The sequence below is a fragment of the Cololabis saira genome, chromosome 7 (assembly GCF_033807715.1).
Source record: "Cololabis saira isolate AMF1-May2022 chromosome 7, fColSai1.1, whole genome shotgun sequence".
Classification (NCBI taxonomy): Eukaryota; Metazoa; Chordata; class Actinopteri; order Beloniformes; family Belonidae; genus Cololabis; species Cololabis saira.
Window position 1 is genome coordinate 28,981,376 of NC_084593.1, and position 25,054 is coordinate 29,006,429.

Below are 25,054 nucleotides of genomic sequence, written 5' to 3' on the forward strand. Positions count from 1 at the left end.
CAGTTTTGTCAGCAAAAACCAATCAAAATCTTGCCAAACAAGTTGGAGGAGGGGAACGTGGATTAGCTATTTGGAGGGTAAACAATTAAAAAAGAAGGCAAGCAGAGGCAGTTGGTCCTCGGTTTGCTGATGGGAGCGCAGGAAAGCACAGCGACATCAACAAACATGTTTGTTCGATTTAAAAAGTGGGTACTGACAACAAAAATAAAGTTAATGCTGACTTCAAAGCTGGTGTCCAAGTCTGCCGAAGGCAGAACAACAAAAGGGATCGGAATAGGCCGCTGTGGGGCAGGAGCTTTAAACAAGGATCGGATCATTCAGAGAAGACTGAAATGATTTTATTTTCCCATTCGCATGCTGTACAAAATTATGATAAAAACATTAAAAGTTACATTTGGCCCCCAAAATGCATCATATCTACAATTACAAATTGGCTTCATTGTGAACAACTAGTAATGTTAATTTTCATGAGCAGAACATCTGACTACAAATGTAAAAACTCCACTTTGCTGTTTCTCCAAATCCAAATGTTAAGTTGCATAAGTGGAAATGGTCTACATGAACTAGAAGGCATTATGTCCTTGAAGGAACAGCAGAGATCACGTTTAGTTTTATTGTTTTTTACATCAGTGTTGTAGAAACCAAATCAAACGTTCCTTATGCCCTCACGAGGAAAACCCAAATGAAAAGCACAGACTGGAGTCGTCAAACGGCATCAGTTCAGGGTCAGGATCCGACTTGCACAAATGTAGTTTCAGAAAGTTAACAAAAGTCTTTACAGCAATGTGAAATATCAATATGATATATTTTCTTTGATTCACAGATTTGTAAACCTTTTCTTTGATGTGTTACAAGACGTCTAAGACAAGCAAATGACTTTGGTGTTCTGCAGCTACAGGCTCCAAAAAAAGTTCAAGACTTCATTCCTGTACTTGGAATCAGCCAGGGCGAACCAACAGTGGTCTTCATTGCTCACGAGTAACAATCTTTACAGAGGGCTGTTCACGAGAAGATGCTGGTTCATAAGTAGTTCTGTTTATTACAACAATTTTCATTATAGTGGCTATAAACAAAAATATATGATATGAGATGGCACTGATAGGAAATATCTGTGTATAATTGTAAACTAATCTGGAGTTAGGAGCTCTTTCTCAAAATGTAACACATATATTTAAATCTCGAGGACATTCGCATACATTTTTGTAAAACCAGCACAGCAAAGCCTTGGCACTGATTCGCAGCAGCTTAGCCAAGTTTATGAAATTCTTGATCGGTTGAGAATGTGGAGAATGCGCAGTGCATTCCAGTTTCAGTACAAGTCCTCCCCAGTGGGCAGACATGTCCACTAATGATAGAAACAATGGCTCATGGGCAGAGCTCCGTCTGTGTTTCCCTCTGAAGAAAAAATCTGGAGAGCAGAGCGAAAGAAAGAAAATGAAAACATGACTCTCCAAGGATGTGTCCTCGATCTGTTGTTTTGTTTGTCCACTCCCTCTTTCTCGGTTCAGTTATTTGTTTCTCGCGCCGTCGTGAGACAACGTGCTCAAGGCAATTTCACCACCACCACGCAGGCGCCCGCCCTTCCGATGTTGAGTGGGACCTCCTACAGGACGACAGAGAGGTTAACATGCAGCTTTTCATCAGAGGCGGTCTTCAAAAACTCTGATTCCTCTTGATCCAGATAAAAAGGTTACACTGCTAAGATTGGAAGAAGCTAATATGAAAAAAAGACTATGAAATATTGATGGGCTTCAGTGGCTTCCTCGGTTTTATGTTCCTGTGGGATGTTAACTGAAGCTTTAATCTTACAAAGAAGTACTTCTTGTAGGGCATCTACAGCTCCAGATGAATCCTTTTAAACGTCAGAAGTTAGAGTTAATAAAAGAGAATTTAACTGTGATGTTTTTATACGTATCATAAGAACATCATAAAATGTATAATCAGGAGAATACGCAAGTGTGCTGCAATCGCTGCAGAAAATGAACTGCAGGAATTACCTCTGTCCACTCGTTGCTCTGCGCATCGTAGGACTCCACAGTGTTCAGATACGACTGGCCATCGTATCCGCCCACTGCGTAGAGCCTGTCGCCCAGCAGGCAGACGCCCACAGCGTCCCTGGGGACGCCGAGGGAGGACACGGTGGTCCACGTGTCCGTCTTTGGGTCATACCTGCAAATGCAATGTTTGATCAAACTGACTCTTCCAGCCTGTTGTTCCAAATTCCCAAAAGTAAATAGCAATTCCATCCCCCGCTGAATGGTTGGGCCTCTTTAATCACCGATGTCTGAGAGTGATAACGGCCTAGGTCTTTTCACCCAAAGAGAAATGCCACACGCTGATTTTTATGAGTTACTCTGTGTGGCTATTGATGATGAAATCACTTAGATTTGATGGAAAAAATGGGTTAAAGTTGTTTGCATTTAACTTGAGTGACAGAAAATGTTTTCAGATTGCAGTAACATAATAAAAAACTTTAAAAAAAATCATAAGAGATTAATCTCCACAGCTGCTGCCCTTAGTTGGGCTGGATAATTTTAAGATATATTCAAATGTTCAAACAGAATGTAACATGACTGAAAAGATCCGGTTGTATTTCATTTCATCATACGCTAAAAAGAGTTACACATTTAACTTATTCTAGATCAAATTCAGCTTCAGATGGACCGTTCCGTCCACCAGATGGTGCCAGATACCGTACAATGAAACTGTGTAAAACCTGAGCCCTTCTGTTGAGTAACATGGGATTTATGATTCTAGGCTTGCATGATGAAACATGCACAAAGAGGGTGTGGAGCAGAAAACGTTCCTCTCACTCTGTTGCTCTGAGGAGTACGTCTAACCCAGTAATGAGCCGACTGACCTCTCAACAAAATCGGAAAGTCGAGAACAGTGGTTGGAAGCAGGGGCGTCGTGTCCACCTACAGCATACAGGAAATTGTTGTAGGTCGCTACACCCACTCCTCCCCTCCGCTTGGCCATGGGCGCACACATGCTCCACTTGTTGGTGTGCGGATCAAAGCACTCCATCGACCTCAAACACGAGCTGCCATCCCGACCTCCGACTGCAAACAGTCTGAGAAATGAAACAAATGGTTCAAAATCTTGAATGGTTGACATAAAGTACAGCTGACATTTCTAGAAAAAGTTTTTTAGTTTTTTTTTAAGTGACAGAATAGTGGTGATTGATTTTTAAAAGATACAGCTGCGGTGGGGAGCAGGCCTTTTCGTTGAGATCATCTTTTTTTCCCTAAAAAGATCACTCGGTGTTTCAAGTGTTTATAGCTCACAGGCCCAACAGGAATAGAGGCTGGGGAAGCTGGTTCCTCCTTCTCTACGCTTGACCTAGCTGCAAAAATAACACGGCAATCAACTTTTATACTGAATATTGGACATAGCTGAGCAGCAGCAACACATTTTCTCGTTTCACACAAACATACCCAAACATCTGAAGAAAGGACCGGAATTACACACTAGAGACAGAGTGTTGAAATGCATTTAAAATAAACTGAAGGGTAGGAGGAGTTTGCTCCGCGGTGTGGTCATGGAAGAAGGTTCCCGCTCCAAATCTCAGCTGGGGCGTTTCTCTAAGGAATTTCTCTCTAAACTGTTACTAAGTGTGAATATGTGCACTATTACACACTTGTCTTTTCCAGAGATACACGGATGAGCTGGTGGGCTGCTTTATAGCGTGCTGCCTGCGTTCTGATTATGAACAAGAGATGAAAGATAGTAAACCAGGTGTTCACTGAGACAACAGATGAGATGAGTCTGTCTGCAAAAGGACGGAGCAGACTATACTTCTTGAGGACGTTTAGGTCAGTTTGTGTTTGCAGCAGCATACAACACAAGTCTGCTGTGGGGAGTGCAGTTTCATCTGCGGTTGTCTGTTGGGGGAGCGGCATCACAGCTAGTGACTCAAACAAGCCGAACAAAACTGATGAAGGACGCCGGTTCTGCTCTGGAGACTGCTGATCACAGAATAACAAAAGATGCACAAGCTTCTAAACAAAAAGGGGCAACACAAAACACCCTTTAAACAACACAGTTCACAGACTGAACTTTCTTCAGGCTTCTGCAGTAAGCTCCACGACAGAAGATCCTCTCTGCCTCCAACAACAGCTTTACACTATGAATCCTTTCAGTCGCGGTTTATTCTTCATGATTTTTATTATTCATTATTTATACTGCAACCTCATTTATTATATTGATAAATATATAGTGCCTGTCCAAACAAAAACAAAAATCACCATCTGGATTTAACTAATCAAATCGGTAAGAGCCTCTCGTTGGATATTTAGTGAATGGATGATTCTGTTTCAGTTTCCTTTAAAACATCCAAGGAGATTGCTGACACTACAAAAATTGGGTTAAAAATGTCCAATGCATTAACAACATCTGGAAGGATAGTCAGGAACCATCCAAAAGGAAAAAATGTATTGGGAAAAAATCTTGAATGGTCGTGGTCAGCAATAACTTAAACGTGTGAAAACAAATAAAAAAACAACAGTAGAACTCACACCTATGTTGAAGTAGTGAAAGTAAGATCATTTCCAAACGCAAAATGTGAAGGAATCTTGAGGGATTGGGACTAAACAGCTGTGTGGCCTTAAGAAAACTACTTATCGGTGAGGCCAATCAAAAAAAAGGGCTTCAATCGCCAGGGAGCGTAAAGATAAGACTCTTGATTAGTGGAAGAAGGTCATGTGGTCAAATGAATCCAGATGTACCCTGTTTCAGAGTGATGGACACATCAGGGTAAGAAGAGAGGCAAATGAAGCCATGCATCCATCATGCCTTGTGTTTACTGTACAAGCTGTGGGGGCAAGGCTATGATCCGGGGTTGCTGCAGTTTGTCAGGTCTCGGTTCAGCAACGTTATTCCCAGACTTGAATATACTGAATGACCAGGCAATTCCATCAATGTATTTTTTTAGTTCCTGACAGCACAGGCATATTCCAAGAAGAGTGGTTCGCTTCACACATCATTTTCACTCCTATTGGCCACCAGAGTCCAAGACTTTAACCCCATTGAGAATCTTTGGGATGTGCTCGAGCATAAAATAATAATGCAACTTTGGGCAGAAATAAATGTTGAAAAATTGAAGAATCTTATCGGAATGATGCCACAGCAAATGTGTGCTATAATTAAAAGACTTCTTTTTTCGGCAGACAGCATATTTTAAAAAATTGAATTGAATTGAATTGAATTGAAGCACTATCCTGTCCCAGGTACCCTGCCTTTCCCCCTAGGAGAGTTGGGATGGGCTCCAGCCGATCTAGATCATAGATGGATGAATGAATGAACGACTATCCTCTCAAATATATCATTCGTCACATGTTGGTAGCTGGGTTAGCTTCAGCCTCCGACAGCCCATGGTGAAGTGGATGTAATGCTTTTATTTTGTTTGAATGCTATCTTTTTTAAAAGGCCATACCAACTGTGGTTTTGGAGAATTTTAATTTTAATTTGTGTCTTTTTTTCTACAATGTGCAATGAATATTCAAATGATCAAATCTTGTAGTAAAGGGGTATATTTATTTATGTGGCTTGGAATTGAGTAAGATAAATAAATAAATTAAATAAATACAAATCAGACAAGACTGAAAAAAACAAAAGACCACAGTGCAAAAGAAGCAAAGTCAATACAAGGAATAAGCACAAATGTAGGAATGAAAAAAAATTGATTTGTAAAATGGTTTTTTTCTAAGCTTTTCCTAAAAGAATATATTTTTCTTAGAAGAGTTTTGAGATAGGTTACGAGTATATCTGGTTCACGAGGCACTGAGCCCCATAGTGTGGGGGCTCAAAAAGCAAAAGATTTAAGGTGAGCTGGGATAACCACTCGGGCTCAAACTGTGGATCTAAGGACTCAGGAGGGCATACTCCATGTCAATAACATCAGCTGGTATTTAAGAGAAAGGCCAGTCAAGACTAAAGTAACAGCAGGTACTTCAACTTAAAGAAAAAGGAAAGTTATTTATCTTTGACATGAAATGTTTACATATGACACTACCATGGACTTCCAGTAATGTGTAGGAAGTCACTTCACGTTCATTAAAATACTGGTATTTGGGATATTTCCCACTTTGTAAATCAGAATGTTCATTTGACCAGGCCTTATCAAAGGTATACTCTCAATTCTTTCTTGTTGTATAGATTATTGGTATTTGCTCGCCAATTTGCTCTTTGCTGGCTCCAATCATCATCAAATCTCAAAGAAACCAGAAGTAAATACACATGAACTGGACAGTAAAGCTGGAAATTCATCCGTAGGAGTCAGTAGAGATGGGGCAAAGGAACTTACTTTCCATTGAGAGCCGTGACTCCCATCGTGCTCCGTGGAGTGGACATGCTGGCCACGTAGTTCCACTGCCTGGCTTGTGGATCCCAGCGCTCCACCGTGTTGAGGTAGCTCCAACCATCATGGCCTCCTACAGCGTACATGGGGCCCTCAAGCACCGCGATACCTACAGGAACAGGAAACGAAGAGAAGAGTTGGCTATTTAGAAGATGAATCACAAACACTTGTGCTTTAGACCAAGGTAATAAATATGTTTTGTTCTCTTTTTTGATGTATGTGTACTGTATGTCTGGGCTAGACAAAAGCATAGTGCATTTTTTATTGTATATTTATTGACATATGCTCCACCCATCCATCATTCAACTGTTTACTCTTATTCAGTGTCACAGGAATCTGCTGGGTCGGGTGAAAGGCACGGAAACATCCTGTCCTGACAGGTCTTTTGTCATGCTTTCACATAGAAAATAAACACTAATCCTAGAATATAAACATCCATATTCCTTATGTAGGGTAAATTAAACAAAAATAAACTATACCCAATTCTTATCGTGGTGTAGAAAGTAATGAAAAGTAAATCTTGGTGAATAGTCCATAACAAAAAAGTTATTTTCAGCTGTTCTTAGAGAGACAGAAGGCAGGTATGCTTCTCATTTTAGAGCAGAATGAGTCACAGCGGAGCAAATCTATTCAGAAAACAGGAAGACGATAAAACCACGTTGTTATTCCTCATGACCAAGTCACAGAGGAAAGCGGTTTCCACCAGAAACAATGCAGTGCCTGTTTAAACACAATGGATTTTTTTTAATTTTACAACCCGTATTTCCTTTGGTGAGAGTTCAATTAGTTTAAGGGAACACGAAGGCGCGGCCGCATTCAGAGAAGCTCAGAGACACACACCCTGTCAAAACTAACAGAAACTCCTCTCATTATGAACTTTCTTTCTGTTACTAAAGGGTGGTTTTGGAATGAAAAGCGAAAACCCCTTCTCGTCTTCACCGCAAAGCACGCAGCAGGAAGGAAGCAGCCGAGGACGGGATGCTCACTGACACTAGGTCCAAATATATTCACACTGAAAATATGTACATGATAAGCAGAGCAGTGAGAGACATTTGCAACAGGAAGGATCAAAGACAGCGCAGGTAATCTGCACAGTGTGATCTCCTGGGCTCACTGATATCTCCGACCACACTGGGTGAGTGAGCTGAATGTTTTGACAAGATCTCCCTGTTCTGTTAGCGGGAACTTTTTCAACTGTGAATCAAAAGCTTTTGATATGAAATGTCTTGGGCAGGGAATGGAAAGGGAGAGCAGGACCATCACAGCTTGCCAGCCTTTGATAGGGGAATAGGGAAATATCAAAGGTTTGGGACATAAAAGAAATACAGGATTTATTTTTTTTCCCCCCATCCATACTATTTGTGACCCATGTGAGCTTAGATCCTGGTAACACCAGTAAAATCTAAAACACTTGGGGCCTGATTTACTAAAGGTTTGCGTTTGTAAAAACGTGTGCAAACTTGACAGCACCCGCAAACCAAAGTGCCAGCTGATCTACTAACAGCGTGCAAAGAGGACTGCGTCTCTCAAATGCGCAAAATTGCACACGCAATCCATTTAGTACTTTTGCCCTGATGAATAATCAATATGGGGCGTACCCGCCAGAAATCGCTAAATACTGGGAGGGGAAGATGCAAATTGCTCCATTTACCACGCGCAATGAGATTTACCAAGCCTGAAAGTTATTGCGCGTATTGTGATTGCGTCTGTATTTAATACGTTTGAAAGGAAGGTGCTAATCTGCTGCTGCTGTTATTGTGGCAAGGAGGCGACATACAAAATCAAAGAATACGCAGAGAGAGAGTCTTTATTCTGCTGCATGCTATTTTAAAAATGGTTGCACAAGTTTTATTGGTGAAATAGGAAAATTAAGATGTGCAACTCTTCTAAAGGTGAGACATGCATTTAATTGACTTCATGGCGCCAGCCTTGGCGTTTATTATTACGCAAATGTGGAATGTTTTAGTCTGTCTAATTTCATCAAATTAAATTTGGAGATTCACCGTTCACATTTTTATGTGTATGCGTTGTATGAGAGAGAGATGGAGAGGGCGAGGGAGGGAGAGACGTGGCCTGTACATCGTTGTTTTTTGTTTTTTTGCAGTTTGGGTGCACAATACACGTGTTTGTGTGTGTATTAAAAAGAGATTTTGCAGTATGTTGTGTAATTGAAACTGGTTTGCTGTGATCGTTGATGGCAAACTCATATTAAGCATTTACATTGCTGGTTATTATGTGCCCCCCAATTAGATCTGTTCTGCCGCCGACTCTGTTTTAACCTCATCTGCCGTTCTTTTTGTCTTATAACTGCATTTATTCTATCGCAGATTTTCTTCGATATTGCGTTTCTTTTGGTAATGTTTAAATTTCTTTGCTGTAGTTCATTAATGTGTTTATTTGCCTCTTCCACTAATATTTGTAACTCCACCGCGTCAAATTTCATTTTGCGCTTGCGACTATATCCTGCTTTCCATCCAGACTCTCCATGGCGCAAAGTTTGCGCTCGCAAACCGTAAGACGCGCAACACCTCATTTAAATACTGAGGTTTGCACCTGTTATCAATTGCGCACGCAATCTTAGTTGATCACCCGCAAAACACACAACAACAGCACGCGCAAACTTTTTCAGTGCACACGCAATTTAGTACTCTTTATTTAGGATCTTAGTAAATCGAGCCCTTGGTATTTAACACCATTTTCTTATATTCTGTACAAAACAATAAAAACAATTGCTGTCCTGAATCTGTTTCATCGCCCCCCCATCTGCGCCTACCGAGGCCATGTCTGTGTGTCGACATCGGGGGCATGGTGGACCACACTTTGCTGATGGGGTTGTAGCATTCCACCATGTTGGAGGTCTTGAGCCCATCTCTCCCACCAACTACATACAGCTTGTTGTCTATCACCGCCACGCCAAACTGCAGCCGCCGTCCGGTCATGACTCCGACCTGGACCCAGGTGTTTGTCCGCAAGTCGTACGTCTCTATAGTTGTAGAGCCTAGAATCCAAGCACAGCAAGTAACACGGTTTGAATAAAACATCTCACGGTGCGTTGTCACCCACTTTGTACGAGCTCTACCTTTGGTGGCGTCCATCCCTCCTACAGCGTACAGTGCACCCACGGTGGACTTTCTAGGTTTTGTCCTCGGACTCTGAAACATGGGACGTCGTTCGGGCAGCAGATGATACTTCATGGCTTCCATCAGCAGCTTTTGACATTCAAGATCATCAGAGAACATCTTGTTGTTTTCCAGGTCTGCAAGGAGCTACGTTATAAAGAAGAACATGAAAAAACGTTACCTCGTATTAAAAGAAATGCCTGAAAAATCATGCTTAGTGGTTATAAAATTCACATTATAACAAATGCACGATAAAGGATAAACTTGACTTCATATTAAAGATGTTTGAGAGATGGTTAATTTCATTTTAAGCATGATTTCTGGCTCTATGCTGCAGCTACGCACACAGCCCACATACAGGATCTACGTCACATCTGGCATTTATACGTGTCCGTTGCTGTTTGTCTCGCTCTGAATAGATTTTGAGTGCATTAAAGTACATATAAAATAAACTGGCTTAAGTGCTTTTTTTTTAAAATAATAACAGTATTTGGTGTTCAGAAACTTGGGGGGTATTGATCTTATCTTAAAATGTTATGTTCATATTCCCAGACTACAGACAAAACTTTTCTTATTTCACCAGCAGGAACCCTTATTCTGGAAGCTCATAACTTCACACCACATAAATCACAGATGTGCAATACAATATATGTCTCACACAGAAGAAATCAATAGACGTTGACGAATGGATGAAGAATGGCGTCTGGTCAGTAACTCGTTTGATGGATGATGATGGCTGCATTTTAAAGTATGACGACGTCTGCAACAAATTTAACTTCTCAATTTAATTCCACTTCAACTCTCACTCCAGCCTCTTTTCTTTTAATGGTGCAGAATAAACTAACAACACAATTTATATATATAAAAATTCAACTCTCCACTGAATAAACGTTCACGACAGAGACTTAAAGAAAGTTTAGAAACAAAATCCTCCACCGCCACCTAACCAACCTAATTTACTCATCTGTTTCAAACAGTAATGCAATTTATCAGATTTTCAACAGACATGATGTTACAACCAAAAACGTAATAACGGCCAATAATGTAATAACTGCCAATAACGTAATTATTTTGGCCATTTCAAATGTAATAAAGCCAATAGTGTAATAATGTGCCAATAATGTAATAAAACTTTTGAGCCAATAACGTAATAACCTTTTGCCGATAATGTAATAAGGCATTACTTTATTGGCTGGTTATTACGTTATTGGCCTGGTATTAAAAAAAACCTTTCAAAACGTAATAACTGGTGCCGATAATGTAATAACAGATAAATATGACAGCAGCTCTTGGAAATAAAGGGTTTTTTTTGCAGTTTTTGGGCAGTTAGTGGATGACATATAGTCGTCATATTTATTCATCCAAGATATGATATTCATAGATGTTCTTGTCTAAACAGGCATTTTTTCATGTGTACCATGCATATACCATAAAATCAGTGTCTTGTTGAGCTGTCAAATGAATTCACCATATATTATCCTGGACATGAACAATCAAAATTAAATTAAAACTGTTCCTTCTCAAATGAGCTTTCACTCATATTCACAAAATATAGAGCAATACAAACACCTACACAGCTGCCTTATCATTGCTGTAAAAAAACAAAAAAACAACAACTTTGAAACGTCACTTTAGCCAACATGGGGCCTGTAAGCTCAATGTGTTGATGTAGTTTTTAATTTTCAAACATGTAAAACAAAGTTAAACATATGAACCCTGCAGAGCATTAATTTTAGATCTCCAACAGCTGGTTTCAGTAGTGATCTATTTGTTGACTGGTTAACATAAGTGTGTTACAAGCGTCCTGAGGCGTCTCTCTCTTCTTCTTCTTGTTTTTATTATTGTTTACTTCCAATCAAGAAATCTGAACTGCAATATATAATATGCATACAGCAAAAATATGAACAAAAAAAATAAAAACTGTTCCTCCTCAAATGAAAAGTAGCTTTCGCTCATTTACAAATGTGAAAAAGAAACTTAAAATAGTTGACAAAGGAGGAATCATAACAGACAACTGGCATTTTATTTCTTCCATTATATGTCTTTGATTTTGTACTGCCCGAAAGTCAGATGAGTAAGGACTATCCAGGCTTTCATCCATGGGCTGTCCTTGCTAAACAACTCCTTTATTCTTATGCTCAGACCACTGTTGCGTCCAGCAGCCTTGTACAGCTTCATAACACTGATAGAACAGTCATTTTCTTTCTCTAGTTCTAGGCTCTCCTCAAGTGTTTCACTGATATAGAGGTTGGGATGAAATGGTGCCGATAGTGCCTGGAATAAGTGTGAGACCCGATTAAATGTCCCCAGCATGGACATATCTTGAATTAAAGCAAATTCAATAATTCTTGATAAAATCTCTGGAGGCAGGTATTGACCTCCCAGCTCATTTCCAGCATCCTCAATGTCATTGTCAACCAAAGGGTTAGCCATAGACTGTTTATCAGAATTAGCTTCAGTTTGAAACAGAAAGCCATGTTCATCAGCTATACAAGCAGGTTCATCCGATATAGAGGGGGGGTCGGGATTGTTACAACCAATAGTGTAATAATGTGTCAATAATGTAATAAAACTTTTTTTTATTACATTATTGGCACATTATTACACTATTGGCTTTATTACATTTGAAATGGCCAAAATTATTACATTATTGGCAGTTATTATGTTATTGGCCGTTATTACGTTTTTGGTTGTAACACATGATATTCAGCAGATTAGAAACACATTTTCTGTGTCACATGAAACTGAAGAATAATATCTAATGAGCTTTGAAGAAAAAGGTTGGGCATTGATGACAACATCTGTACTCTGGGATGATGATATAGAAACAACTGAACACCCAGTTTTCTCCTCGGACTTCGTGTCAACCTTCTCAGATGACGTGTGAACGGTGTGTTACTGCGATACCTGCACTTCCACATGTCCCTCAAAATCAATTTTTTTCCCCCTACATTTCTTTCTAATGTTTGGAGAGTTTTTTAATTCACAAATGTAAAACACTTAAACCAGATCTGTTTCCTTACTTTTCTCAAAGGACCTAGAATGTAGTTTCTTTCCTTGAAAGATGTGAATAAGAAAAATGATGAAGATATTGAAGATATTTAGCATAAACAATGAATTCAAATTCATCCCTGAGTACTGACTGTACTATCGTCCCCACTCTCAATTGTTATTTATCTCATTTATTTCATTTCTCCCTCTAATCTGTTTGTAAGAAAAATGAATTTGTGAGAATAATCGGAACCAACTAATCAGTACCGGCAGGTCCAATCACTGAGAGATTGGAATCTGCCAAGATAATTGCAATCAGTGCGTCCCTAAAATGTTTATCAACAATGTAAACATTCACAGAATTTAGGTCTTATGACACCTACAGTGCATGCTGCTGTTGAGCATCCTGAAGCAAACCCATGACCCATGTGGATGTGTGGTTGTATTCAGGGTGTCTGGAAATCTCAGTGCACAGATGAACATGAGGAACAGTCTAGAGGCACCTGCGATTGCTAGAGATAACCATTGTGAATATAATATGAATTTAACGGGTAAAATATCTTTTGTTGTTTTTTTGTTTTTGGTGTTGTTGGTGAGTTATTGTGTATGTTTTCTTATTTTTTGTTTTGTTTTGTTTTTTTCATTATTTTTTTGGTATTATATAAGCAGTGACTGTTGAACAGACGGACAGACCATCTTCATATGTATTGTTTTATTTTTTTTGAGAAAGGGGCTTGTTATATAAGGCTTTCTTCTTCTTGCCCCTTTTCGATCATGGAATGGAACATGTATGTGAACTACCATTTCCATGACACAGAATAAATAAAATTGAAATGAAATGAAAATTGTCCCTCAACAGCACTGATTAAGGAAATCTAACCTGAAACTGTACCGTATAAGAAGGAAGCCCTGAATAGTGACGCTGCTGAGTTATTTGAGCATGAAGTCATCTGCGATGGAGAGAAAGGTCGTGTGTTTCTGCGCCCAGATGTGAGTTCATATGTACATCATTATTTCTTGGAAGGCATCATCTAAAAAGTCTCTAATTCAGTTGTAATTAAACAAAATAACTGGCAGACATTTTAATGTTCAGTATTTTCCTGAAAAAAACAAACAAACTGCTCAACATGTTTGATCATTTGTGGTATGACTCATCTTTTCATCAGAATGGCATTTTGAAAATTTATGATGCAAAGCTAAATCTGTAATTTTTAATAGCAGCTCTGCAGCGTAAAATATTATCAGCTTGGGTAGACACTGTGAAGGGAGAATAGTTCAGACTCACCTACATGGAGTTACCATTGACAATTGGTTGACCATGGTCTTAAATTATAAAAAATAGTAAAAAAAAAAAAAAAAAAGTTTAAAAAAAGGCCTGTGCTGGCTTAGTTTTACCTATAAATATATTGTGTTTATGAGTAGAGGCACAAATTAGAAAATCTTAATGGAGATGGTTAAACTTGCAAAAGAACAAAAACACAAAAACGTACTCTTACAAACTCAAGTGTGAGTACTATGAACCTTAAAGTTATCAGCTATCTCACCTGCGGAGGAAGAAGAGGCAGGCGGATGTAAGAGAGCAGCACCCCGAGGTCTTGCTGTCGATGCTGGACATCGTACCTCACCCACATCATCAAAGCTTGGAAGATTGTTTCTTCATCGGGGACGTTGATGTCATCGCTGGAGAGCAGCTTAACAATCTCAGCCGTGGGGAGCAGAAGGAACTCCTGGTTCTGAATGACCTCCAGGAAGTGTTCCTGGAGACAGATAATCATCAGTTATTAGCCGAGGAGTAGCGATTGTTTCAGCATCGTGTGTGTCCGCATGTATGTGAGTGTGTGTACGTGCTTCAAGCTGTAAGGCTCCAGCGGCACAAGGACACAGAGGGGAATAAAAATAACCACAAGAGGCTAGATGGTGGTATTTTTGGAAGTCTCAAGAACTGATAACAACAACGGGATACTCTCCATTTCTTATTTGAAAGAGCAGATTCAACAGTTGTTTACTTCATTTTGGTCATTTAGTAAACTAATCCAAATATGAGGCATCACATCATCCAGCAGAAATTGCCTAAAAAAAAGTGTTTTTTGTAGACAATCACAGATGATGCCAATAAGCCTTTACAAACATTCTAATGAGAAACAGCAAGGCCATCCAAACCACCTTTGCAATCCCCCTCAAAGCTCTAAGCTTTGTAGAAACTGCTTTCTATTGCCTTTCTAAAGGTTAATCTTCCATTTATTGGCTTGAAGCCCAGCCTGTATGATAGCGCTGCATGGCTACCTCTTCAAGGTCTCTGTCTCTGGACACTTTCATTAAGGATAATATACAGTATACAACCCTCTGCTGCTTCTGTGCGTCTATACTATGTCCAATGGTAAATCACTTGAAAGACATTCTGAGCTGTTCTTGCCTGTAACTCTGCCATATTTACTCTTTGAGCCGTCTGAGTAATAATAACCACAGAAATAATTATGCTCACCAAACATAGGACACAAGCAAAAAAATAAAACAAGCTATCGATCATCAGCTGGCAAACAAATTACAGCGTTTCAGTCTAATCTTAATGAGAACAGGTTTAAAGAGCTTAACACGGAGAGCCTTAATGAAACAAGGGACAACTATTGATCTGCAGTTGTAAAATTGGAGGGAGGTTCTGAACTCCATCCCAACTTTCCGCCGCTCCTTTAGATGAGCTGCATGTGATCGCCAGTCTGGAACAGATGACAGGAAAGCTGAAAATAAAGGAAGTCTGTTTCATGACTATTTGAAAGTACTTTCTTTCAGATGCTCATTTTTTAATCAACCTTCTGGAAAACAAGATCAGCGATGTTTCATCAGCATGAATTAGGGAAGATTACATTTCGAGGGCTTTGAGATCACCATCTGCAGAAGCTGGCAAAACAAAAACAAACAAAAAAAATGCTGCTTATTTGCTACAACAGCGATTAATTGACTAAATCTAACATTATATTTTCATGAACTGGAAAGGAAAACGGGCAACCGCCTCACAAAGGAAGAGGATGTTAGAGGCGGATCTCAGGGAGGGAAAGCAAGATTATCAAAACATGGCTCGGTCCGGCCTGAACGGAGCGGATGGTGTACCAGGAAACCCATAGCTCTCCCGGCTCATTACTGAAGTGATTGAACAGGAAGCTGGCCCTCTTATGTGGCCTGATGATTAGATTAACCTCCCGATCTTGGATGGGGACTGTGTAAACTGGCTGAGCAGATGTTCTTTAGCAGATAAGGCCTGCCTCATACTGTCACTTGTGCATGACTGGCAAATAAAAAGAGAAAAAAGAAAGAAATAATGACAAATATATGGATAAATCCTAATCCAGTGGAAATATTTCCACATTATGTAAATTGAATGCATTAAAATACTCAATTTCTATTCAAATGTGCACAACACCTCTTCTGAAATTGAAGATATAAATAACCACGCTCATGACAGATTATTTAAAGTATCAAGTCTCAAAATAATGAAGTGTGGGAAAAGTGCCAACGTGTTATGAATGTATATCCACCAGTACATGTAGCCGTGCACATTCTGTTCACTGACTGATTTCTGCTACATGCAAGATCTCATAACATATTTCTAAGCCAGGGAACCACTACCGGTACTAAAAAAAGGATGTGGAGCAGAGTAAAGTTTAATAAGCTATAACACGGCTGACCCCCATGTAAACACACATATAGTGATAAAACGAAATAGAAAATAAATCTTTGTACTGTTGCAGCTTTCATTTTTGTAGTTGGCTGTGTGCAATCATGCGGCGCAGCCCCTTATTACAGAGTAAATAATTTAGTCGACCATATAACTGTCTGGCTGTGTTTACTGTCCTACCATGGTGTACTTATGAGCCACATTCAGCAGGTCCACGCAGCCCTGGGCGTCTGCAAAGGACCGGATCCCCAGGCAGTTGGAGGGATGGAGCTGCTTCATGAGGAAGCTGCAGCAGACCTGGATGACTTGAGACAGCTGGAGAAGGCAAGCTGCTGCCAATAAGCTCTCAATGGTCTCCTCTTTCAGCTCAAGGACACCTGCAATGTCAGGAAAAAGTAAATTCCTTGTTATGTCATGAGTGAAAATATGTGCAATAATTAAAACAAATGGTGAGAGCACTCTGAGGATCCTTTTAATCAAGCAAATGGGCGGGGGAAGCATATAAAGCGAAGCAGTAACACTAAAAATACTTAAGGTGGAAACATCTGTCTCCTTTTATATACATTTATCAGTTAATCCATGTTATTATAATGTTTCTTTAGCAGTTTTAATATTATAAAAGCTGATATTTCAATTCAAACATAGTGGATTTACTAAAGGGAACTTTGCCTGATGAAATAAAGCTGTTCACTTTGTAAGCCACAATGATGAATTATCTTATTGATCCATGATAATCATTCAGGATTTAAGACTTCTGTAATGACAAAGAATGGCGGGTGAATGTCTTTATGAGCACTCACCCGTGTAGGCAAAGTGGACCAGGGATCTGAGGGCCTCCGGATCCACTCCCTCCATCTTTATCTCCTCCTGCTTGGCCTCTCTCACATCACTGGTGAACATAGCGGCGAAGTAGTCCGAAACGGCGCTTAGGACCAGTCTGCCACAAAGCATGAATAAAATGCCCTTTTCAGACGTTTGACTACAGGGAGATCTGTACCGGGGACGGTTTAAAGAATGTGTTTCATGTCCACGAGTGCAGCTTTGCAGTTGTGCTGCCAGAGTAATTACTTCATGTAGCTGCTGTTTCATGTTTCCTGCTGTGCTGCCGCCTGAGTGCATTTTGAGTGCCGCTTGTCTGACGTTTTAAGTCATTAAAAGAAATAAAATTCCTTCTACTGTTTGACTTTCATTTACTGGTCTAGAATAGATGACTGTATCCCACATAAATCGTATTTTTATAATGGGCACAATGGTCCGACTTCTAACCATGTTCACTCATCTCATATCAAGCTGCTGCTTCAATAAGGTAAAGGATGAATTACAAGACATTTCAAGGAAACTGCAGCCCATTTCAAATATGTACACTAATATTAGCTTTATCGTGCGTCAGCCAGTACTCGAGTTGAGGGGGGATGAGGGGAGATGGCATCCCCCCCTGAAATAAAAACGGTCCAAATCATCCCCCCTGTAAAACTGCCATCCCCCCTTTCCATCCATCCCTTATGTAATTCCATCAATGAATGTGGTTTTACTGCTATTTCAACATTTAGAGTCATCACCAGAAAAATAACAGCAGAAAAATAACTTATTTGACAATTTTCACCTGTTTTGAGTAAATTTTCACTTGAAATAAGTAGAAAAATCTGCCAGTGGGACAAGATTTATCTTCTCATTACAAGCAAAAAAATCTTGTTCCACTGGCAGATTTTTCTACTTATTTCAAGTGAAAATCTACTTGAAACAGGTGAAAATTGTTGTTTTTTCCAGTGACGAGTATTGTTTTAAGTGTAATGAGATTTTTTTTTACTAAAATGAGACATTTTAACAAGAAATAAGACAAATATTCTTGTTAAGATTTTGTGTTTTTGCAGTGATCCATTTTACTTATCCTGTGAAGGACAGAGTCATATTGATAAGTTCAGAAAACTGTTTTTTATTGTTGTGTTTTGATGTATTTGATGTAAGCCCAGTGGATATTTAAAGCTTACAGAAGGCTGCATTTAACTGCTGCTATGTCATTCCTGCAGTATTTCTGCATGTGTTTTGGTCAGTGGTATAATTTATAATATATTATATTATTTGTAATTAGCAAAAATGATCTGTCCCCATATGATAAAATCCACCATCCCCCCTGATTTTTTTTTACAACTCGAGTACTGGTGTCAGCTGTATATTTCTTTACACTGGTGCATTGTAGAATAATGCTAAAACACAAAAAACACCTTCTGCTATTTCCAGTTTTTGTTTTTGTCTTTATTTTTTTATGAGCTTGCTGGATGAACTGGAACAGCATATGGGGAAATTTTATCCAAGTGGCTCCACTCAGGAACATGCTGGCACAAAGCAGGAGATGTCACGTGAATCCTGTCGGAGCGAATGATGTGACTCCCCAAATATTGACACGTCTATGCGGTGGATGACAGGGGTTTTCCACGCCTCAGCAGCAGATGTAATTAGATCACAGCGGCGTAGATATTTAAGTAAAACAAATGAGTGAACATGGAGTTTGCATGTCAACTATCATCTGATGATCAAAAGAAGCTTGCTTTGCATTTCAAGATCATCCAATTATCCTTCAGAAGGGAACAACCCAACGAAATTTGTTGCAAACTGAAGTCCAGACAAGATAAAGTCTTAACGCCTACATCTCCAGCTTAATGAACCGCATTCCCGACAAGCTGCTTTACGTCTAATCAATAGCAGATGTAGCAGTAATTAAAGGAATCAAAGCAGACAGGCGAACAAACACCAACCTGTGAGCCGGTATCTTGTGGTCTCCCGCTATCAGGAGCACGTCACACAGCTGCTTGTGCTGGAGGTACGTCTCCATTTTACGGAAAGTCTGCTCTGCGTGGTTTGCGGCCTGGAAAAACTCATCGGAGGAGTTGGTGTTCATTCTGGAGAAGTTGCTCAGAACCAACCTGGAGAAGACAAGACACAAGGGACGAGGAGAGGCATTGCATCAGAACCTGTTTGTCCTTGATGGGACATGGCACGCACTTTCTTTTAAGTCCAAAACTTAAACAGCTACACTTCATTTTGTTTACCAATCCCTTTGCAATTAACAAAAGAGGATAAAACAATAAGCTTTGAACACTGACTTTACTTGGAGGGAATACGAGGGACTATCAATAAGGAATTCAACAAATTAATTGTGTTTACTCATCATGTTGACTTAAAAAGTAAGAAATAAACAGTAGTTCATATTTAAATGAGCAACAAATGACTCAGGACACAAAAGAGCTTATTTGGGCACATGGCAGTCCTGAATCCTCTTTTCCCAGAGGTACTTCTGCATCTTTATTGCCACTCTAAGCTGAAATTAAAACTGTTATGGACTAAACTTCTTACATAAGTGGATAACTAAGCGTTGCATCCAGTGGGACAAGCAAGCTCCTAAATCTATGCAACAGCGTTCCAGACAGAATGTGAAAGGCTCTTTTTCTGTTCCCGTGTGTATCTGTGTGTCTGTGGGTGTATGGGATTTTTTTTTTTTTTTTTTTTTTTTTTTTTTACAAAAAACAGGAACTTAACAAGTAAACCACTTTCTTTCTTGTAGCATTGTGGCGAGGCTGAGTCCCTGTCCCCACAGGCTGTTAGATTACACGCTGTTTTGCAGAGATCCCGCTAATCCTTCACACTTGAGGAAAATAATGCCGCCCAGTTACTTTGGTGTCCTTCACAGAGAAAGTATGTTCATTGACATTTAGGGTTGTTTGTTAAGCTGCCTAAACACCCAAGCCCCCTCTCTTAGGGAATTTACCGTCATCTCATGGTCCTTCTGCTGTGTAGAAACTGATAAAGCTAAAAAAAAAAAAAGAAGCTGCTATTTACAGCATCACAGTGCATCCATACAAATCTTTGCTCTGATATAAGAGCACATGAGCAGTAATAAATCTGTAACTTATCCATTAAGTTGTTACGTTACAGATTTGTCAATATAAATAAAGTTTGGATCCTGAGATGCTTGGCAGCAGCGTGTATTGGCAAACAGCGAGATTGATAGTGTAGGAAAAACAGACAGGGAGGTGGCGTGTATTGATGTTCTGTTTAACACCCTATTAGAAAGTTTTCAGCCAAGCGTGAAACTTTCTCCTCTTTGTTTACCTAAAGCAACAGCATTTTTCTTCCACTGGGAGTTGTTTACATTGCACTGCAGTGGCTGCGGTATTCTATAGCCTAATCTTTATTGGGAAACTTTATGCTAAATGCAAGAGTAATTTATTGCGCTGTCTCAGTATTCCCCACTGACTCTGAAGTCTTGCAAAGGAACACCAAACAAGACTGAATAAGCAATTGGGCCATAAAACCGAGATCCATTGCTTTTGTATTGGCTCCAAGGCATGCTGTAAGGATTTTTCACGCCTACCAATCTCTCCGACACTAATTGCTTTGGTATCACATTCTGGGGAGCAGTAAATTTGCTGTGAGGTGTATATTTCGCTTCCAGTAGTCGCTTGGATCATCAGAGGCATTACTGAATTTTATTGAGCCACTAAAATCCCAGAATACCTTGCAACTGAAAAAAAAGCTGCGGGGACGATGCTGCTACACCTCATGTTACTACGCAGTTTGGAGACAGTCTGAGGGAACATATAGAATTAATTTGCTGTGGCGACAGTAAAGCAAAAGGAGATAAATGTACCTTTGATTGATGGAACACAGATGAAGATAAACTAGAAAGAACGAAAGGACTCTCCTTTATTTACCATCTAACATGATCCTACAGCAGATTTCCTTCATCGAGGATGCGTCACCTCACCTGACTTTTTTTGTCATTTGCTCTTCACACCCTCTCAGATCTGTTGCACCCCAACGTGATTAATTGCCTCTGACACACTGCAATGACACTGCATGTTTAATGTGGACGACAAAGCTGTTCTATGGAATCTCCTTGCACCATTTTCCCTACAAGTCCCAAACAAACGCAGCATTCATGAATAATAAAAAACAAAGCACTTAAAATATCGTGTTAAACAGAGGTGGGACGTATTACCCCAGGTGACAAAAAGTTGGCTTCATATGAAAAATTCTAATATAGAAAATGCAGCGATTCTTAAATGTACTTTGACTATTATTTATTTCCAGGCAGTATGAACCCAATATATTTGATGGGTTTTTCTTCCTCAGAAACTCCACATCCTTTGTTAATATATACCCCTCTGTCGTATTTCATGTTTGCAACACATTCCAAAGAATGTTTGTAGAGGAGCAATTTAGTGCAAGTGAGGAGATGAAAGAGAGAAAAAAAATGTTATTTAAAACAGGTCGTTGTAACAATGATTTGGAGAAATACTGTGAGTCTCTGAGGACCAATGACAGACAGAGGATCTCCCAGCTCGTCAACAAAAGCACTGACATGCTTAGTGTTCTTCAAAGAAAGATGGGAAGGAGTTTTCATCTCCTTCTCTAGTGCGTTAAGTTATTAGAGGAAAAAAGGCCTGTGAGGGAATTTCAGTGGTGAAGAGCAAGGATGCAAGCCTCAAATGCAGACCCATGATCTCTAATCCCTCAAACGGAAATGCATCCAGAATTATTAATCTTAAACTGCCATGAACATAGGAGCAATGGCTTGCTTTGGAAAACCTTTGTCAAGCACTACAATATGTAGCTACTCACAAATGCCACTTAAAACTACACTGTGCAAAAAGAAAAAAGCCTTATGTAAACATACGTATTCAGAAGCAGCCACAACATGTCTTTGCTTGGCGGGTTCTCAGGTGGAGCACACTGTGGAAGCTGTATTGTTTATCTGTATCATTCAATATCAGCATTCTAGATTATGGGTTATTTTTGGAAGAAATGGGAGATTTGTGCTCCAGACCACATATGGAGGACACTGTTGTGAGCAACAGGTTAAAAAGCCAGGATCCATGTGTATCAGTGCCCTTCACAAGGTCATTTAAACGTCTGTGCTGGCAGCATTAATGAAGAAAAGCATGATGAAATTTTAAACCAACATAAGATGGCATATTTTTCAGGGACATGCATGTATTTTTCAGCAAGTCAGTGCAAAATATAGTATGTTGTGAAGGTGTAGCTGAGTAAAACGGTAAGGGTATTAGACCGGATATTAGGCAATACTCTCGAGCCCCAAAAGAGAGTTGTTTCGGGAATTTTGATAATCTTTTTCTGTTGCACAATTTAAGACATATCTGCAGGAAGAAAGGGACAAAATAACAACCACAATGTTTCATCACTAAATAAAATGTGTCCTTTTGAGTGCTTTGGGGAGGAATAGCTGAACTACAAAATGGTAAAAGCCTCTTTTTTTAATGGAATGTGCTGCAAACCTGTAGTACAAAAATTGATCAAATTATGTTAACTTGAATAAAAACATAACACATCTTTGGTTTCTGAGAAGGAACAGAAGTTAAATCAAATTTAAGAATCAGTGTTATTTTTGGTTTTCATTTTTTTCATTGTCATAATTTGTCATAAGTTTTTCAAAGTTTTGGTTGTAACATAGTAGGCGTATACTTGTCCAGTATCTGGTTTTAAATAGATGGATAGTTAGAAGCTCAGCTCAGATTACCTCTTAGCTGTAAATGTCAGGCACGTTGCTGGGGATCTGTCTTACTGCAGCCATTTTCATTTCCAACCCTCTACATAGAGAAAGTCATGACTGTCTGAGTCAAATGGGAAAATGTATCTTTTAAAATGGATTATAAAAGCCGTTTTCCCCCAGAAGGTTTCTGAGCGGCTTGGGTTGGGTTGAGAATCCAACAACAGCTCCTAAAAAGCCCGATGCAGCATGTGCCAAGTCTGTGTATTCCAGGAGATCTTTATGCCTCTGTACTTTGACAGCCAATGTAAGCCTTTGTGTTCAGAAAAATATATTCACTGACTGTAATAGCTGGAGCTGAGGAGTGAGACTGAGATGAATACTCTGCAAGGAAATAGATTTTTCTCTCTGCACTTTTTCTTATCTCACAAAGGTTTTGAACAGATATTTTCCTCTACAGTCATTATTGTCCTGTTATACCTGCTTAGTATTGATAATGACTTATGACGTCTGGCTACATACAGTGATGATGTCCTCTGAAATCTGCTGAAATCTGCTCCGAGTGCAGTCAGCCAGCCCTTCATGTCAGCTGGTGTAATGGAAAATTGGCCGAGCTATTAGTAGGTATGAAATATAACGTTATAACCTTTCTACAATTGCAGCTGCAACTTATGACAACCAAACTCTGAAAACTGCTGCAAACACACAATGTTGTTTAAGGTTAGATCAGGGGATAGTGAAAGCAGTATATCGATGAATGTCTTTGCAGAGTGAGTGCAGCGAGGGTTTGGGGGTGTATTGTAAGCGAAAAATATGCAGATCTGAGCAGACAGCTCATCTCTGCTTTGCAGGTTACCTTGCATAGTATATAAGACTGTACTCACTAGTGGATTGTCTTTTTTTTAATTCAGTGTTTAGTTTTAGTTAGTAAACAATTTAATTTAAAGCAGTTCATCATTACTAAGAAATAGAAAACATAGAAATCAAAAAAAGACCAAGCAACTCCTTGTGGGTTTTCAGTTTTAGGGGTTGCACCCACAGACCATCATGTTCCACATATTGATTTGGGGTTTGCAAGCCATTCCCATGCATCCGAGGCTAAGGCCAGCACTGTGAGAACACTGGCTTGTGAGCCCTGAGTAGCAGGGTTGTAGGGAATGTGGGTCTCACTGCGGCACTTCGATACATGACGGGGCTGGAGGATCAATCCCGCTGACCTTCCGGTTGAAGGAGAAGCATCTGGCTGCAGACTGAAGGGGAAGTGGAGCACCACTCAAGACAGGAAACATGTGACTACTCTACTGAACACCTTGCCCTCATTGCCCTAACATCTTGAGAGGAGAGGTCGCATGTCTCCAGTTTAGGGTGCAGCTCCACTTTCTCTATGGTCTGCAGTTCGGCCCGTTGGAAGGGCAGCCAACGCTATGCTCGTATCACCAATACCCAGTACTCGAGTTGTAAAAAAAATCAGGGGGGATGGTGGATTTTATCATAGGTGGACAGATGATTTGCGCTGATTACAAATAATATAATATATTACAAATAATAGCACTGACCAAAACACCTGCAGAAATACTGCAGGAATGACATAGCAGCAGTTAAATGCAGCCTTCTGTAAGCTTTAAATATCCACTGGGTTTACATCAAATACATCAAAAGACAAAAATAAAAAACACTTTTCTGAACTTATCAATATGCCTCTGTCTTTCACAGGATAAGTAAAATGGATCACTGCAAAAACTCAAATCCTAACAAGAATATTCGTCTTATTCCTAGTTAAAATGTCTAATTTTATTTAAAAAAATCTCATTTCACTTAAAACAAGACTCATCACTGGAAAAAACAACAATTTTCACCTGTTTCAAGTAGATTTTCACCTAAAATAACTATAAAAATATACTTATTTCAAGTGAAAATGTACTTGAAACAGGGGAAAATTGTCAAATAAGTTATTTTTCTGGTGTTATTTTTCTGGTGATGACTCTAAATGTTGAAATAGCAGTAAAACCACATTCATTGATGAAATTAAATAAGGGATGGAAAGGGGGGATGGCAGTTTTACAGGGAGGATGATTTTGACTGTTTTTATTTCAGGGGGGATGCCATCCCCCCTCATCCCCCCTCAACTCGAGTACTGCCAATACCCACAAATACTCTGTACCCACTATGCCATGGCTGCCCCCATGTGGATGGTGTGAATTATTATTCCTATTGTTAATAATTGTGATTTTACAGATTTTTCTGGAGCTGCGCAACATTTCACAACTACACATTTTTATAAACAAACACTGAACCATGCATCAACTTTTTTGGCTAGTACAGAAAGCTAGTATTATGTTTAGTTTAATTCTCAGTCCTATCACTTTCACTGATTTTTGTGGTCCTAGTGGCGTTTCTTAGAAAGCAGCTTG

At 39.5% G+C, this 25,054-nt stretch overlaps 1 protein-coding gene across 3 annotated transcripts in view; it reads right to left on the reverse strand.

Moving 5' to 3' along the window:
* Nucleotides 1–323: 323 nt before the first annotated feature.
* Nucleotides 324–25,054, reverse strand: part of klhl4 (kelch-like family member 4) — a 34,504-nt gene continuing 9,773 nt past the window's right edge. For all 3 annotated transcript variants that reach the window (XM_061725457.1, XM_061725456.1, XM_061725455.1), the window contains 10 exons: nt 18,892–19,059; nt 16,939–17,075; nt 16,319–16,515; nt 14,013–14,225; nt 9,438–9,624; nt 9,132–9,356; nt 6,305–6,467; nt 2,861–3,073; nt 1,998–2,169; nt 324–1,603 (listed from right to left, as the gene is read on the reverse strand). In XM_061725457.1, coding sequence (XP_061581441.1) covers nt 1,544–1,603; nt 1,998–2,169; nt 2,861–3,073; nt 6,305–6,467; nt 9,132–9,356; nt 9,438–9,624; nt 14,013–14,225; nt 16,319–16,515; nt 16,939–17,075; nt 18,892–19,034 — 1,710 coding nt within the window. In that variant the 5' untranslated portion in view covers nt 19,035–19,059 and the 3' untranslated portion in view covers nt 324–1,543. The remainder of the gene's footprint in view (nt 1,604–1,997; nt 2,170–2,860; nt 3,074–6,304; nt 6,468–9,131; nt 9,357–9,437; nt 9,625–14,012; nt 14,226–16,318; nt 16,516–16,938; nt 17,076–18,891; nt 19,060–25,054) is intronic.